The sequence below is a fragment of the Rhinatrema bivittatum genome, chromosome 2, assembly GCF_901001135.1.
Source record: "Rhinatrema bivittatum chromosome 2, aRhiBiv1.1, whole genome shotgun sequence".
NCBI classification, from domain to species: domain Eukaryota; kingdom Metazoa; phylum Chordata; class Amphibia; order Gymnophiona; family Rhinatrematidae; genus Rhinatrema; species Rhinatrema bivittatum.
This window is the reverse complement of record NC_042616.1, coordinates 222,982,605-222,995,973: the sequence shown is the minus strand read 5'-3', so window position 1 is coordinate 222,995,973 and position 13,369 is coordinate 222,982,605. Positions and strand designations below refer to the sequence as shown.

The window sequence follows — 13,369 nt, the reverse complement described above, 5'->3', positions numbered from 1 at the left end:
GTGAACAGATATGATGATAGTGATACTCAACACGCATAGGCCTCCAGGTGGGAGTCCCAGACATTTCTGAACAGTAGCAGCTACCAATCAACTCAGTGTCTTGTACCTCGTATAGCACTGCACAATGTCTGCTGTAGTGAAGATAGGGGAGGCTTGAGATCAGGGAGAAAACCCCTTTGGCAGCTGGGAAAGGCTCAGGGTGCTTCAGCTTTAAGCTTTGCTGTCATATAGAGTGTGTGGTTTGAGCTTGAGCTGGAAACCCAAGAGTCGGGGGATGGTATCCAGGCAAAAAGAAAGAGACAGTAAAAGTTGCACAGATATAAAATGATTAAAATGATAGATATCATGTATGTTCTAATTTTTGCTCTGAAGATTAATTACGAAGTGATTCTGTAATGACTTTTCTCTCAAAAATGAGGAATGACCACTGTTTGTGCTGGGAAATGGATAGTTAGGTTAAATGTCTTTTGGTACAAAGAAAGATCTTCCTCCCAGTTAAATGAATGTATGAATCTTATTGGAAACATTTTTTCACAACTTAAGCCTGGCAATAAGGATGGTGAATGAATTAAAATGTTCTTTTATTGTCCTTGATGGGCCTGCTTTCTATAGCAAGAAGGAGCATTTTCTTTTCTTTTTAATTATATTTTCCTCTGTACTCGGGCAGGCCAATCCATACCGGTGGGTTATGACTGAAAAAACTTACTCGCTGACATAGAGCCCTGCCCTGACATGAGCCTGATAGTATTCTTTCTTCTCCAGCAGATAGTGGACATGAGGTGGACATAAATCTCCCTAGTGTTTAAAAAAAAAAAAAAAAAAGAGGTTGAGCTCCTGAGGTGACACCAGGCTCTTCCCTCCCACAGTTGAGCCTCAATGCCTGGACAGGCTTAGGCTTCAATAAAAGAGAGTATCTGAGGACAAGGGAGAGCTCAGCGGTGAAAGCTTGTGCCCTCTCCCCCCATAACTGCTAACCAGATTGTATTCTTAGCTGGGGAAGGGCTGAGCTCAAGTTAAAAAAAAAAAAGAGAGAGAGGAGGGAAGTGATAGGCCCCGCCCTTTTACTTACCAGGTTGTTTCTCTCTCTCAGTGCTAAACCCCTCCCCCCATACCTCCAGGGAGTTAATGGAGAGTGGAGGTGGCACAGGTCGGCAGGTAGAGTAGCATTCACTCCTGTCGCAGGCCCTGTCAGTTGGCTGCATGGTGGGTGGCTAGGCTACAGCGAAATGCGCTTAGCCCAAGGTGAGCATTTTTTTCACACGCGTGAGTACATGCAGTGTGGTTGTGGCTTAGATTAGACACACCTGTATGTATGTGTGTATACATGTAAGCCTGCAGCCTAGTTTTGAAGGCATAATTGCGTAGGTATGTCCACGCAAAGAGACTGGCCTTTTTTGGAGATAGATAATGGCACTGGGGGTTAAAAAGGCTTTGGGCTTTGCTATTTATGCGACTTGCCATGTAAGGGCAATCCAGCTGTCTCACATTGCCTATGCCAGCACTGTCTGGATGCTCAAGGTGAGTTTCTGATAGCGGGCCAGTAATGGAACCAGGAGCCACTTTTGATAAATGATACAGGCTGTAACTTGGTATGTACAGCCACATGATAGTGACAAGATGCCTGCTGTGGCTGCAGAATTGGTCGGCAGATATGATTTAAGAAAATGCCATACTGGGTCAGACCAAGGGTCCTTCAAGCTCAGCATCCTGTTTCCAACAGTGGCCAATTCAGGCCATAAGAACCTGGCAAGTACCCAAAAACTAAGTCTATTCCATGTTACCATTGCTAATGGCAGTGGCTATTCTCTAAGTGAACTTAATTTGACAAGGTTACCTTTAAAGATTCACTGTTGTGCAGGAGTGAGTTGGAGAAGATGGCGAATCGAATGGGATGATTGCTGGAGGACAAGAAGGGCGGTGTCATGTTCTTTTGTGGCGAAAGGCTGCTCCAGGGACTCCAGAAGCCTTGTCCTTTGGAAGATCAGTCCTTTTGGCCTAAGAAGCCGCATAAGGTCATGGGCACCAGCACCGGAGCATCTCGGTCTTCCCAGTGAAGGTGTGGGGGCCCACCTAATGAGTCTAGAGATAGGCAGACATCTATCTTGCTTTTATCTCAGTTGTGCCGAAATCATGACTGACCAGTGGGTCCTTGATGTGATTAGAAATGGCTAGAATTTCTCCAGATTCCTCCGGATGCTTTTATGGGGTCTTCATGCAACTCACTGACTAAGAGAGAGCCAGTAGAAGCATGTTGAAAATACTGCTAGACCTCACAGCAGTGATTCCTGTTCCCATATAGCAGGAAAATATGGGGCAATATTCTACTTATTTTGTTGTTCCCAAAAAGGAAGAGGGTTCCTTCTGACAGATTTTGGAGCTGAAGGGAGTCAACGGGCATTTGTGAGTGGCTCACTTCAGGATGGAAGATTTATGCTGTGTAATTATGGTGGTACAGAAAGGGAAATTCCTCACATCTTTCTATCTGATGGAAGCCTATCTACATATCCCCATTCAACGGGAGGTTCAGCAGTTACTTCGTTTTGCCATCTTAGGGCACCAATATCAGTTTAAAGCCCTGGCTATGGAGCCCTGAACCTTCTACAAGGTCGTGGTGGTAGCAACATCTCTGCACAACGAGGGTATTCTAGTCCATACATATCTGTACGACTGGTTGATTCGAGCCAAGAATGCAGAAGAGAGTCATTTAGTATCTCATAAAGTGATCGGTCTACTTCAGGAGCCAGGCTGGGTGATGAACTTAGCAGCTGTGGTGCAATTTAATAAGGAGCGGGGCAGAGTGTTCCTGCTAGAGAAACGCATTCAAAAGTTGGTGACTCAAGTCCAGTTCTTGAGGATGTCTATTTGTCCAACTGTATGGACTTATCTCCAAGTCTTTGGAGTCCATGGCAGCAATGTTGGAGGGTAGTACCTTGGGCGAGGGCGCATATGCGATCACTGTAGCATGAGTTGCTCTCCCGGTGGAATCCTTAATTATAGGTATACATGGTAAGGCTTCACATGACGATGGAAGTGTGCGAGTAGTTGTAGTGGTAGTTACAAGCGGACCATCTCAGGAAAGGAGTGCCTTTGGAGACATTGGGCTGGTTGGTGCACACAAAAGATGCGAGTCTTCTGGATTGGGGGGCTCACTGTCAAGAGTTGATGGTGCAAGGTTGATGGAATGCCGAGGAACGACAGTGGACCATAAAACATTTGGAAGTGCGTGCAGTTCACTAGTAGTATCTATTGTTTGCCGACAAGTTGGCAGATTGAGCAGTGAGAATGTCGGACAATGCCACAACAGTCGCCTATATAAGTCATCAGGGCAGAATCAGAATTCATCAGGTGTCAGTGGAGATAATGTTCATGGTGTGGGCAGAGCAACATCTTCTTCAGGAGTTATCCATCTCTCTCATTGCCGAGAAGGACAACATGAGGGCAGACTTCCTCAGCAGGCAGGTCTTAGACCCAGGAGAGTGGGAGCTGGTAGATGCTTTTCAGCTTAGTGTCTTGTTGGACTCTGCCGTATCTGGTTTTAAAGGCGAGCTACAGCAGTGCGAAGATGCCACAGTTCTATAGTTACAGAAAGGACCCGCGTGCACTGGGAATCAATGCTCTCATCCAGCAGTGTCCGCAGAGTGTGGTGTTATGTTTCCCTCCCTGGCAAAAGATCAGCAGGGTAATTTGGAAGATTACGAGTCATATGAAGACTGTACTTCTAGTAGCTCCGGATTGGCCATGGAGACTGGTACGCCGATCTCTGACTACTCCTAGTGGACAGTCCTATGAGGCTGTCAGTCAGGGAGGATCGTGCATGACGATCTGGGTATGTTTTGTCTTGCAGTTTGGCCCTTGAGAGGGCTTATCTGCTGAAGCGGTGTTATTCTCTAGCAGTGATGTCCACATAGTTTCGCACTAGAAAGTTTTCTACCTCTCTGGATTATATTAGGGTTTGGAGAGTATTCGAGAGTTTGTGTGGAGTGAGAGGTTCTCAACTTCTTAGTCGAGATTCCACCGATTTTAGAATTTTTGCAGGAGGGTTTGGTTAAGGGCTTGGTGCAGGTGGTAGCTCTTGCATGCTATAGAGGGCAGATTAATGGTAGGCCCTTGTCCCCCCAACCAGATGTGTCTAGATTCTTAAAGGGAGTCAAGCAGCTATGTCCTCCCTAGCATCTAACAGTGCCTCTTTGGGACTTAATCTGGTATTAAGATTTTTGGCAGGTCCTACATTTCAGCTGCTGTGCGATCTCTCTTTGCAGCTACTTACTTTGAAAACGATTTTTCTGGTGGAGATCTGTTCAGCAAGGCATATCTCCAAGCCAGAGGCTTTTTCCTGCCGTGAGCCATTTCTACGAATAACTCTGGGAATGATATAGCTCAGGACTTGTACCCTCCATTTTGCCGAAGATGGTATTGGAGTTTTCATTTGAGTCAGGCTATTTCCCTCCCCACACTGGACAGGAATAGTAATGAGTGGGATTATCGGTTGTTTTATGCCTTAGATGTAAAACAGCAATTTTCTTTGAGGAAAACTGACTTTTCTCCATGGTAGAGGTAAACAAAGGGAACCAGCATCGTGGGTGGTGATTGGGTTAAAGAGGTCATCACTGCTGTCTATGTGGATGCAGATGTTCCATTGCCTAGGCGGATCAGGGTGCATTCCACTAGAGCACAGGCAGCATCATGGGTGGAGATTCAGTTGTTGTCTCCTGTCTAGATTTGCTGGGCAGCAACATGATTGTCCTTACATGCCTTCTCCAAGCATTATCGCTTGGATGTTAAGGCACAAGAGGATGCGGTCTTCATATGGGCGGTACTGATGGGAGTGCAGCAGCCTTCCATCTGTTTTGGGAGAAGTTTTGCTACATCCCACAGATGTGGATTGGCCTGCCTGAGTGCAGAGGAAGATGAAATTACTTCTTACCTGATAAATTTCCTTTCTTCTAAGGGAGGCAGGCCAATCCACAACCCACCCTGGGCTGCCTATTTGGTTTTGGTTTCAATTCGTCCTTTATTTGGGGATGATGCAGAATGTTAGGAATCATTTGAAGGACTGGAAAGTGAAAAACCAGCCCCTAAGATTAATTGTTAAATTTTTACTGAGCTCAGTACTTCCCAGTTGGCTGGAAGTAATGAGTCTTTGGCTGTTAATAGTCTTAGTTCTAGTATAATCGTTTTATCTACAGTTTGACTTTTCTAGATACTGGCAGGCTGATGTTGGGACAGGGCTATATGTCAGCTTTACTCCATGTCTATCTGCTGGTAGGAGTTCCTAACCAACTGGTGTGGATTGGCCTGCCTTCCTGAGAGAAGAAATTCAGGTAAGAAGTAATTTCACCTTTGACCCTGCTGCTTTGGGCTTCCAGCTCAAAACGAATTGACCTATGCTTGGACTACAGCACCACACGTCTTCGCTGACAATGATTTGAGGTGTTTGTTCTCTTTGTAGTTTTTCCTAGCACAGCCCATTGCAGTGACAGTCTGTGACCAGGCCCAGACCTCAAATTCCTTCAGTACGCAGTACATGCGCATCCTAATTCCAGCCCTAAGTATTGCCATTAAGCGATGGCTGGGACTCTTCCCTCTCCCCTCACCTCTGCAGCATCTCCAATCCCGGCCAGTGTGAGAAATGGAAGCCAAAACTGGGCCTTCTGCTCAGCAGTGAACTGCCACAGGCCTAGCTTCAACATTTTCATATTCAACATAAAATCTGTTTCTATTTCATTGCATTCATATTTTCTTGTTATTCTTTTGTTCTCTCAGTGCATTGCTGAATGCGGATGTCATAGTGTTGCTTGGTGCCAGGTTAAACTGGATTTTGCACTTTGGACTCCCACCCAGGTTCCAGCCAGATGTGAATATTATTCAGGTTTGAAGATTAAAAAAACATTTTGCATGGATTTTTCATACTACTTCTCTCCACTTGGGATCTTTATTTGTCACTTTCAATTAATCTTTCCTAACATATTCTTTCATGGTGTCCTTCTATGGCTACTGAATCCTGGTAGGTGCTTGCACGTGAGCTGTGAGTGATTTCATTGAAATCGGTGGAACTAGCCACCACTGTCTAAGGTGTTCTCCCATTTTCAGTGGTCAGGGACTGTAGTTCAAAAAATCAGAAGGCAGAGAAACCAGTGAACAATAAATAGATTCAGTACCACTTCCGGGTCTCAAAAGAACTGAAGTTCTTACCTCTTGGGAGAAGAGTCCAGAACTCCCTTGGCTTCCAGAAACCTCTGCTGACTGGTTATATGTAGAGGTGGGCAAGCCAGATAGACCATATCAATGCCAGGTATTTAGGTTAGCTTCGAATGCCAAGGAAAATGAACATTTAGTGGTCCATATTCAGCTGCCGGCCAGCTACGAAAGTCAGCCAGATAAACTTCTCCGGCTAACTTAGCTAAAATATTCAGCAGTGCAGGCGCACCCCTGAATATATCTGGCTATCTTAAAGTTAAAATATCAAAATACCAACAAACAGAGGACACTGTATTTTTCTATGTACACAGCCGGAGAAGTTTATCTGGCTCACTTTAGAACTGCTCTTTGACTGTTCTCAAGTTACCCAGCTACATTAGCCGGAGAATGCTGAAAATCAGGGGTTTTCCAAATAACTTACTCGGATAATGGTGCTCGGTCCCGTAACACCCCTGTATCACCCTGACAAAGCTGGCTAAGCTTTTAACCAGAGAAGTTATCTGGCTATTCCAGAGGTCATCAGACCGACAGGATTTTTAAATCCAGGCCTTTTTGTCTGGCTGTGTCAAACTTAGTGAACATGTGCACTGAACTCTGACCTCTATTTTTAAGCTTCCTGCCTAGATGCAAAGTATCTGCAGGCCACATACTAATTTTCAAAAAGGAAAGCGTATTCATATGTTCCCTTTGAAAACCACTTCATGTATAGAGGAACCACAGACTTTGCATCTGTATTTTATTTATTTATTTATTTATTTTGTGGGTAAAATTTCAATGGAAAATAATGCACTGAAATAAATTACTTCCTGATTACATCCAAAACATGCCCCAGGGAATGCTTCCCTAAATGCAGCTAGAAGCATTCGTGTTCTGAAACTGTGCACGTTTTTTTTGCTGCTTTGGATGGGGGATGATAATTCTCAAACACGTAAATGACTTTCAATATTGTCCTTTTAAATTGCACAGGGCCCACAGCACTTCAAGCATTGTTTAAAAACAAGGAAATGACACTTCCTAATACCTAGTTTTGTTTTATTGGGGTTTTTTTGGTACAGAAATTTACTCATAGTTATGGCATTGTTATGAAATTTCTCTGTATCAAGTTCAAGCGGAAGATTTTTTTTTCCCTATAGGAAACAAATAAGCAAGAAATAGCTGGTGACCACAGATACTAAACAATGCCAGGGCAGCTTTAAAAATGTTCATTAACATTTCACTATGCTCTGACCTCACTGAGGTTTCAACTGAACTGTTTCCCTATGGGAAATAAAGAGAAATAATGAGGTCAGTATTCAAAACTAAACATTTAGGTGGCTAACTTGTGAGTTATGATTTGAATGGCTTTGACTATTGACCCCAATAACTCTCATTGTCAAGGGAATTGAGGGCTCAGGAAAAGTGATAGCCAGAGGGGGAAGGTCATGTGGTGCTCTACTATCTATGGCAGAAATCTGAATGAAATTTGGTGAATAGTTCAAAAGTTAATAGAGTAAGGAAGATAGACACACACACAGACATGGTGATCTTATAAGATCTGTTTCCCAATAGGAAACTAGACCAAAACCCAAACATTCCCAATTGGCTTGGCCTCCAGGAGGCAAGTACTGACTGAATATATCAAGCTTTCCTAAATATCCACTGTTGTAAAAGAGAATATTTGGCCAGTGTTTGAGGTGCTTTTAAACTATCAACAAGTTATTTGGTAGAACCTGAAAAAAGATCTTTGGGGTGGAGCTAGCTTATAGTCTTCATTATCGAGCTCCATGCCACCACCTCTCCTTCCTATAAATGGCTTTTATTCACCCCTCCAAGATTTCTACCTTGACTAAATTTACTCTAGCTTGGAGCAGGAGGACGTTCATCCAGCTTCCCATTAATCCAGGTAACTCCCATTATTTCCTGTGGGAGGAAAACTATATTGTCTTTTCTTCAAGGACAAGCAAGATATGAAAGTCCTCACAGGAGGGATATGTCATCTGACTGATCCCTGGTCGGAAACGTTGTTGCACAGCTTCTAAAGCTTTCAGAAACTCTTCTGAGCATGTGTGGGCCTATCTTATGTTGCATCTGCCACACAGGGACCCTTAAGGGTTTTTTTTCCTGCAAAGTCAGTTGGTCACACAGTGCTGAGGTAAATTGCTTCATTATTTTTCTGCTGCCCTCCAGCTGTTCTGTTTGCAGGGGACCCTTTCTAAACTTGACTTTTTACTTACCCTTTTTTCTTCCTAGTAAAGATTTTCATTCATTTTTAAGTTTTCATTATTTTTCTGCAGTCGCATTGACACAGATATCGATATGTCAAAGGCATAGGTTGAGCTAGTTTTATTTTTCAATATTAAGTCATTTAATTTTACATCTGCTATTTTCATCTGATGTTCCACAAACAGAGGAGCAGGAGCTTCTCAAAGTGCTTCAAGTGCAGCCACATTATGTCAGTCATAGATCCGTAACCATGATTTCTTGGGTTGCTCTGCATGTGGAGATTTAACTCCCAGAGACATTCAAACCCATCTAGAGCTCATGTAAAAGCACTTTGGGATAGTTAAGTCTGAGCCATATGCATCGGAAGCATTGACATAAAGGGGCTGAAGGAACTGCATCAGACTCTGGAGTGTATCAGTATCAAGGAAGCATCATCCTTCACCAATGAGCATTGACAGAGATCGAGGGGATAGAGCATCTTCTGGCTCCATTCGATGAAAGTGAAGAGCTCTGTTTTATTAGTATCAACTTTGAGGGACAGCATTGCGGAACATCAAGTGAAGGCGAGGAAGCACAGTCCTCAGTCATGGTCAATGTATGGTGAGAGCAGGGAGATATTGGCAGCAGCCATACTTCCTCCCTAGCATCCTTGTAAAGAAGGTTGCTCACCTTTGAGTCAGTCTGGGGGAATGTAACAGACTCCAAGGGCCCAATTCACAGCCTCCAATACACCTTGGGAAATCCAAGAAGATGTGACCTCTCCTCCTGCCACTCACCCTGTGTTGGCATCTGCAGTTTTTTAGAAGGAGCTTAACCAGAAGATCCAGGAGGTATTGAGCATCCACTGGCTTAATTCAGTGTGCCAGCATAAACATTGATGCACACTGAGATCTGACCTGTCTTGGAAGCTCTCAGTGTATGAGCGGTTATGCATTGAAACTAACAACCATAGGGACCTCAGGACTGAAGTTACCCACACCATTGTCTGACCAGTGCATTGGGAGGGGAAACTTTCCTAACACACTGTAATGCATTGGGATCTACAGCTCCCACTCTAACCCAAGTCCTTTCACAAGTTTTGACAGAGACTGTTGTACAGACAGGTCACATCATTAATCCAACCTTCAGATTAAGAATCTGAGGGTTCTTGGGGTACAATTGTGGATCTGAGGATTTTCACAGATGTCTCATCCACCTCCTCTCCTTCACAGAAAAGGAAGAAGTCCCCACCTGATGATTTTTTTTCTTTGATTTTTATTAAGAAAATATTTAAGGACATTCCCTTTGATTTGGACAAAGAGGCAGAACCTGGGGCTCAACTTTGGATATCTTCCAATTTCTCAGTTCTTAAAAGGAAACCATGGCAATGCCTGTTCACGATACCCTTAAGGAATCACAGATGAGAATGTGGGAGGGCCCCCCTTTTTTAAGCATTTAGTTAAGAAGGTGAACATGATGTATCATGTCCAGAAAACTCCTGGATTTGACATACAACTGCTGCATCAGTCTGTAATAATTGAATCAACTCTCAAGAAAGCCAAGAGGTCTAAGATATATTTCTCTGCACCCCCTGGGAAAGTGCCTTGTATCCCTGACACTCTTGAAATAACATTTTAGCAGAATATGTTCATGTCCTGCATAGCATCCTAACAACTCTTTATTAATCAGTAATGGCATAATATTCTGGACAAGGTCAGGGCCGTCTCGGATGATCTTCCTCAAAAGACAGCTGTTTATCTAAAAGCACTAATGAACAAGGACCAAGGGTTTGGAAAACATTTGGTCCATTCCACCTATATTTTAGAGACTGCTTCGAGAGCCTCTGCCATAAGATTTGGCACTTGCAAACTTTCATAGCTGCAAACTTCTGACCTTAGAGATGTGCAAGACAAGTTTGCTGACAGGCCCTATAAGGGATTCAGTCTGGTTTGGAGATAAAGTCAAAGAAGTGGTGGATCAGATAAGACCCTGTCTACATTCTTCAGATACTCTCTACAGTCACTTCTGATCGACCCTGCACATCATCCAGGAGGTACATGAGTGGGGGACTTAGATACTTCTATCCTCTGAAGATAAGTTATCCTCCATCCCCTTGACCCCATCAACAACAGGCCCCCTTGCTCTCAACCCAGACAGCACAGGCTAACCAGAAACCACAGACTTCTGTGGACTTCTTCACATCCAGATCCTGGGATGGGGTTTTGACTGGATCCAAGAAGACCTAACCAGTATCCTAGTGCTCATTTTGAAGAACCTTCCTGTCATGGGAAGACTAAGCTTTAACATAAAACATTGGCCACTATAACCTCTGATAGCTGGGTTCTCACCATCATTCAGAATGGGCACATACCTCATCTATTGGGAAAACTATCAAATTGTCCATGGAGAGTCTTATTACACTACTCAATATTGGGAACTACTTCTAAAGGAGCGCTCCTTCCTCTTAGAGAAAAAAGGAGTCAAATCCCATGTCGTCATAGCTCTATCACTGAGTCTTGACATGCCCTACCAGAATCAAGCCCAAGTCAAAGTCATTCCTGCCCTCTTTCCCCTGATGAGACAGGCCTATGTATTTCCTGCCACAGGTCCAATGACGGAGGGCTTGGTAGCTCCATCATAACACTACATCTCTTCTCAGTCCCCAACATCTCTGCAGTCCCCAACAATAACACCTCCCCCTCAAAAGGAAGATGAGAGGCTGGGAGGCCCTCTAATAACACCATGTCACAAGATGACAGGGACTAATAGCCCTATCGTTACACTTCCCCCTCCCCGCTCACCTCAGGAATAATAATGGGCACTCTGCAGTCCCAGCATAACAACCCTCACAAAAGCAACAATGGAGGCTCAGAGGCCCCAGCATAACCCCTTCCGCCTTACCACTTATATAACATTGCCCTCTCTCTCCCCACCCTCTGGCCAGCACCAGTATCCTCCCTACCTCCTCTCCCTCCCCCCCCCCCTCCCGCTCTCTAACCTCTTCTCTCCCTGTCCTCACCCACTTCTGTCCTCTCTCTCTCTTCTTTCCCTCCCCCAGTATCCTCTCTCATATCCTTCCCTAGCATTCTCTCTCCTAACTCCTCCCCAGTGCCTCTTAAAAAAAACAAAAAAAAACCTTAGTATCTGTCTCCTGCCTTTTATCCCTCATTCCCAGCATCTGCCTTCTGTTTTCTTCCCTTCCCCTAATAACATGGAGTCTCAATGCTGCTGCCTGTCTGCTGACCAATGTTGCACAGTCCCATAGCCCAACCCAGACTGAGTACTGCAAACCTGGCTCCTCACACTGGCACAGCTTTAAGGTGTCACAGACACATAGCCTGTTATCACCATTCTGATTTAAGACATAGCCTGTTATCACCCACATAGCCTGTTATCACCCACCTGATCCACCTATGTTATCACCCACATAGATTTAAGACATAGCCTGTTATCACCCACCTGATTTAAGACAAGAGCCATGCTCTTTAACATTTAGGAAAAGACTAAAAACTTGGCTTTTCAAAAAAGCATTTCCAACCCTTGAATAAAACCTCCTCTCACTAGCACTAACTCGTATGCAATAATGGAATGTAAACACGAATCAACCATCCTCAAACCCTCTCTCACTAATTCCTGCTGAATATTTATCATACTATTACCATTCACAACTGTCATATTTATTCATTTGATTACCTATGTACCGTTTCATAGTCTTATTTTTTCACTTGCTATTCTAATGTATCAATAGGCTGAAATGTAAATATTGTGCTGTTCAATTTCTCCCCTTCCATCCCAAGTTTATTTTCCTTGTTTTTTGTAACTTTCCCTCTCCCTTTTTCTGATTCACTGTATTTAAAGTTCAAGGTTCTTATTGAAAATATTGTTTTTTACGTTACGTTATGCTTTACACTCCTTGTTATTTGTAAACCGGGTTGATGTGATGCCTATCATGAAACTCGGTATAACAAAAACAATAAATAAATAAATAAATAAATAAATTCTGCTGTTGATACTCTTCTCATGAGATTGTATGCAAGAAGTGCAGGCCTGTGAGTTTTGAATGTGCTCGCAGGGCTGGCACAGAGGTGGCAGAGGATTTTGTGCTACCTGAGATGAAGTATGTCAGGCTGCTGGAAGAATGCTGTAGGGCCATGCATGTGTGCAACTTGCAATCATCAGCTGTAACTAAAACATTTTGGGTGTGTGCAGCTTGCGAGACACCAATTGGCCAACCTGTTCTACCGGTATTTGGAAAATTATAATTATTTTTTAATTGATGGACCAGGAAAGACAAGGAGATCATGTGACTTGACGAAGGACACATACAGAGCCTGGGCAAGATCTAAGTTCATGTCTCAGGATTTTCTTGCATCACAGCCCAATGTTCTAGCTTACACCACTCTGCTTCCAAATAGTCACTTTATTACCAGTTCTAAACATGCTGCTTGGCTTTCTTATACTGTGTTGATGCTTTAGTTTTTGCAGATATTTGCAGTCTTTTTTTTTTACCTCGTCTGGAGCCTATCTTTCCATTTTTCTGAACTGAGTTATTACAGCTTGATCAAATTTCGTTTATTCATTTGATATTCTGTCTTTCTGTGCAAGGCGATCAAAATGGGTTCTAACAAATCTAATACAAAGTACAAATATACACATTAATACAATAAAATAATTAACATAATAATAAATAACCAAAAATTAAAAACACACAAACATCTACAATTTGATACACAAACAAAAAAATTCCCAACCCACTAAACCCAATGATATTCACATAAACAAAACTGCTTGTCTTTACTGATATGAACCATACAGGTTAGTGACTGTCAGTGCATTACGCTTGGTTACAGAAAAGTGTGCATTCACACATATATACCATACCAGGCTGTTTACACCATGCTGAAGTATTCTTTGAAAACACAGCAGTGAAGGAAATGTTCAAGGAATACTTTTATTCAGTGCTTTTTTCCTAGAAAGAAAGCTGCCGATA

The 13,369-nt window shown here is 43.3% G+C and overlaps 1 protein-coding gene across 3 annotated transcripts in view; it reads left to right on the top strand.

Annotated features, from left to right (window-relative positions):
• Nucleotides 1–13,369, top strand: part of HACL1 (2-hydroxyacyl-CoA lyase 1) — a 114,514-nt gene that overhangs the window by 76,720 nt on the left and 24,425 nt on the right. For all 3 annotated transcript variants that reach the window (XM_029589209.1, XM_029589211.1, XM_029589212.1), the window contains exon 10: nucleotides 5,764–5,869. In XM_029589209.1, coding sequence (XP_029445069.1) covers nucleotides 5,764–5,869 — 106 coding nt within the window. The remainder of the gene's footprint in view (nucleotides 1–5,763; nucleotides 5,870–13,369) is intronic.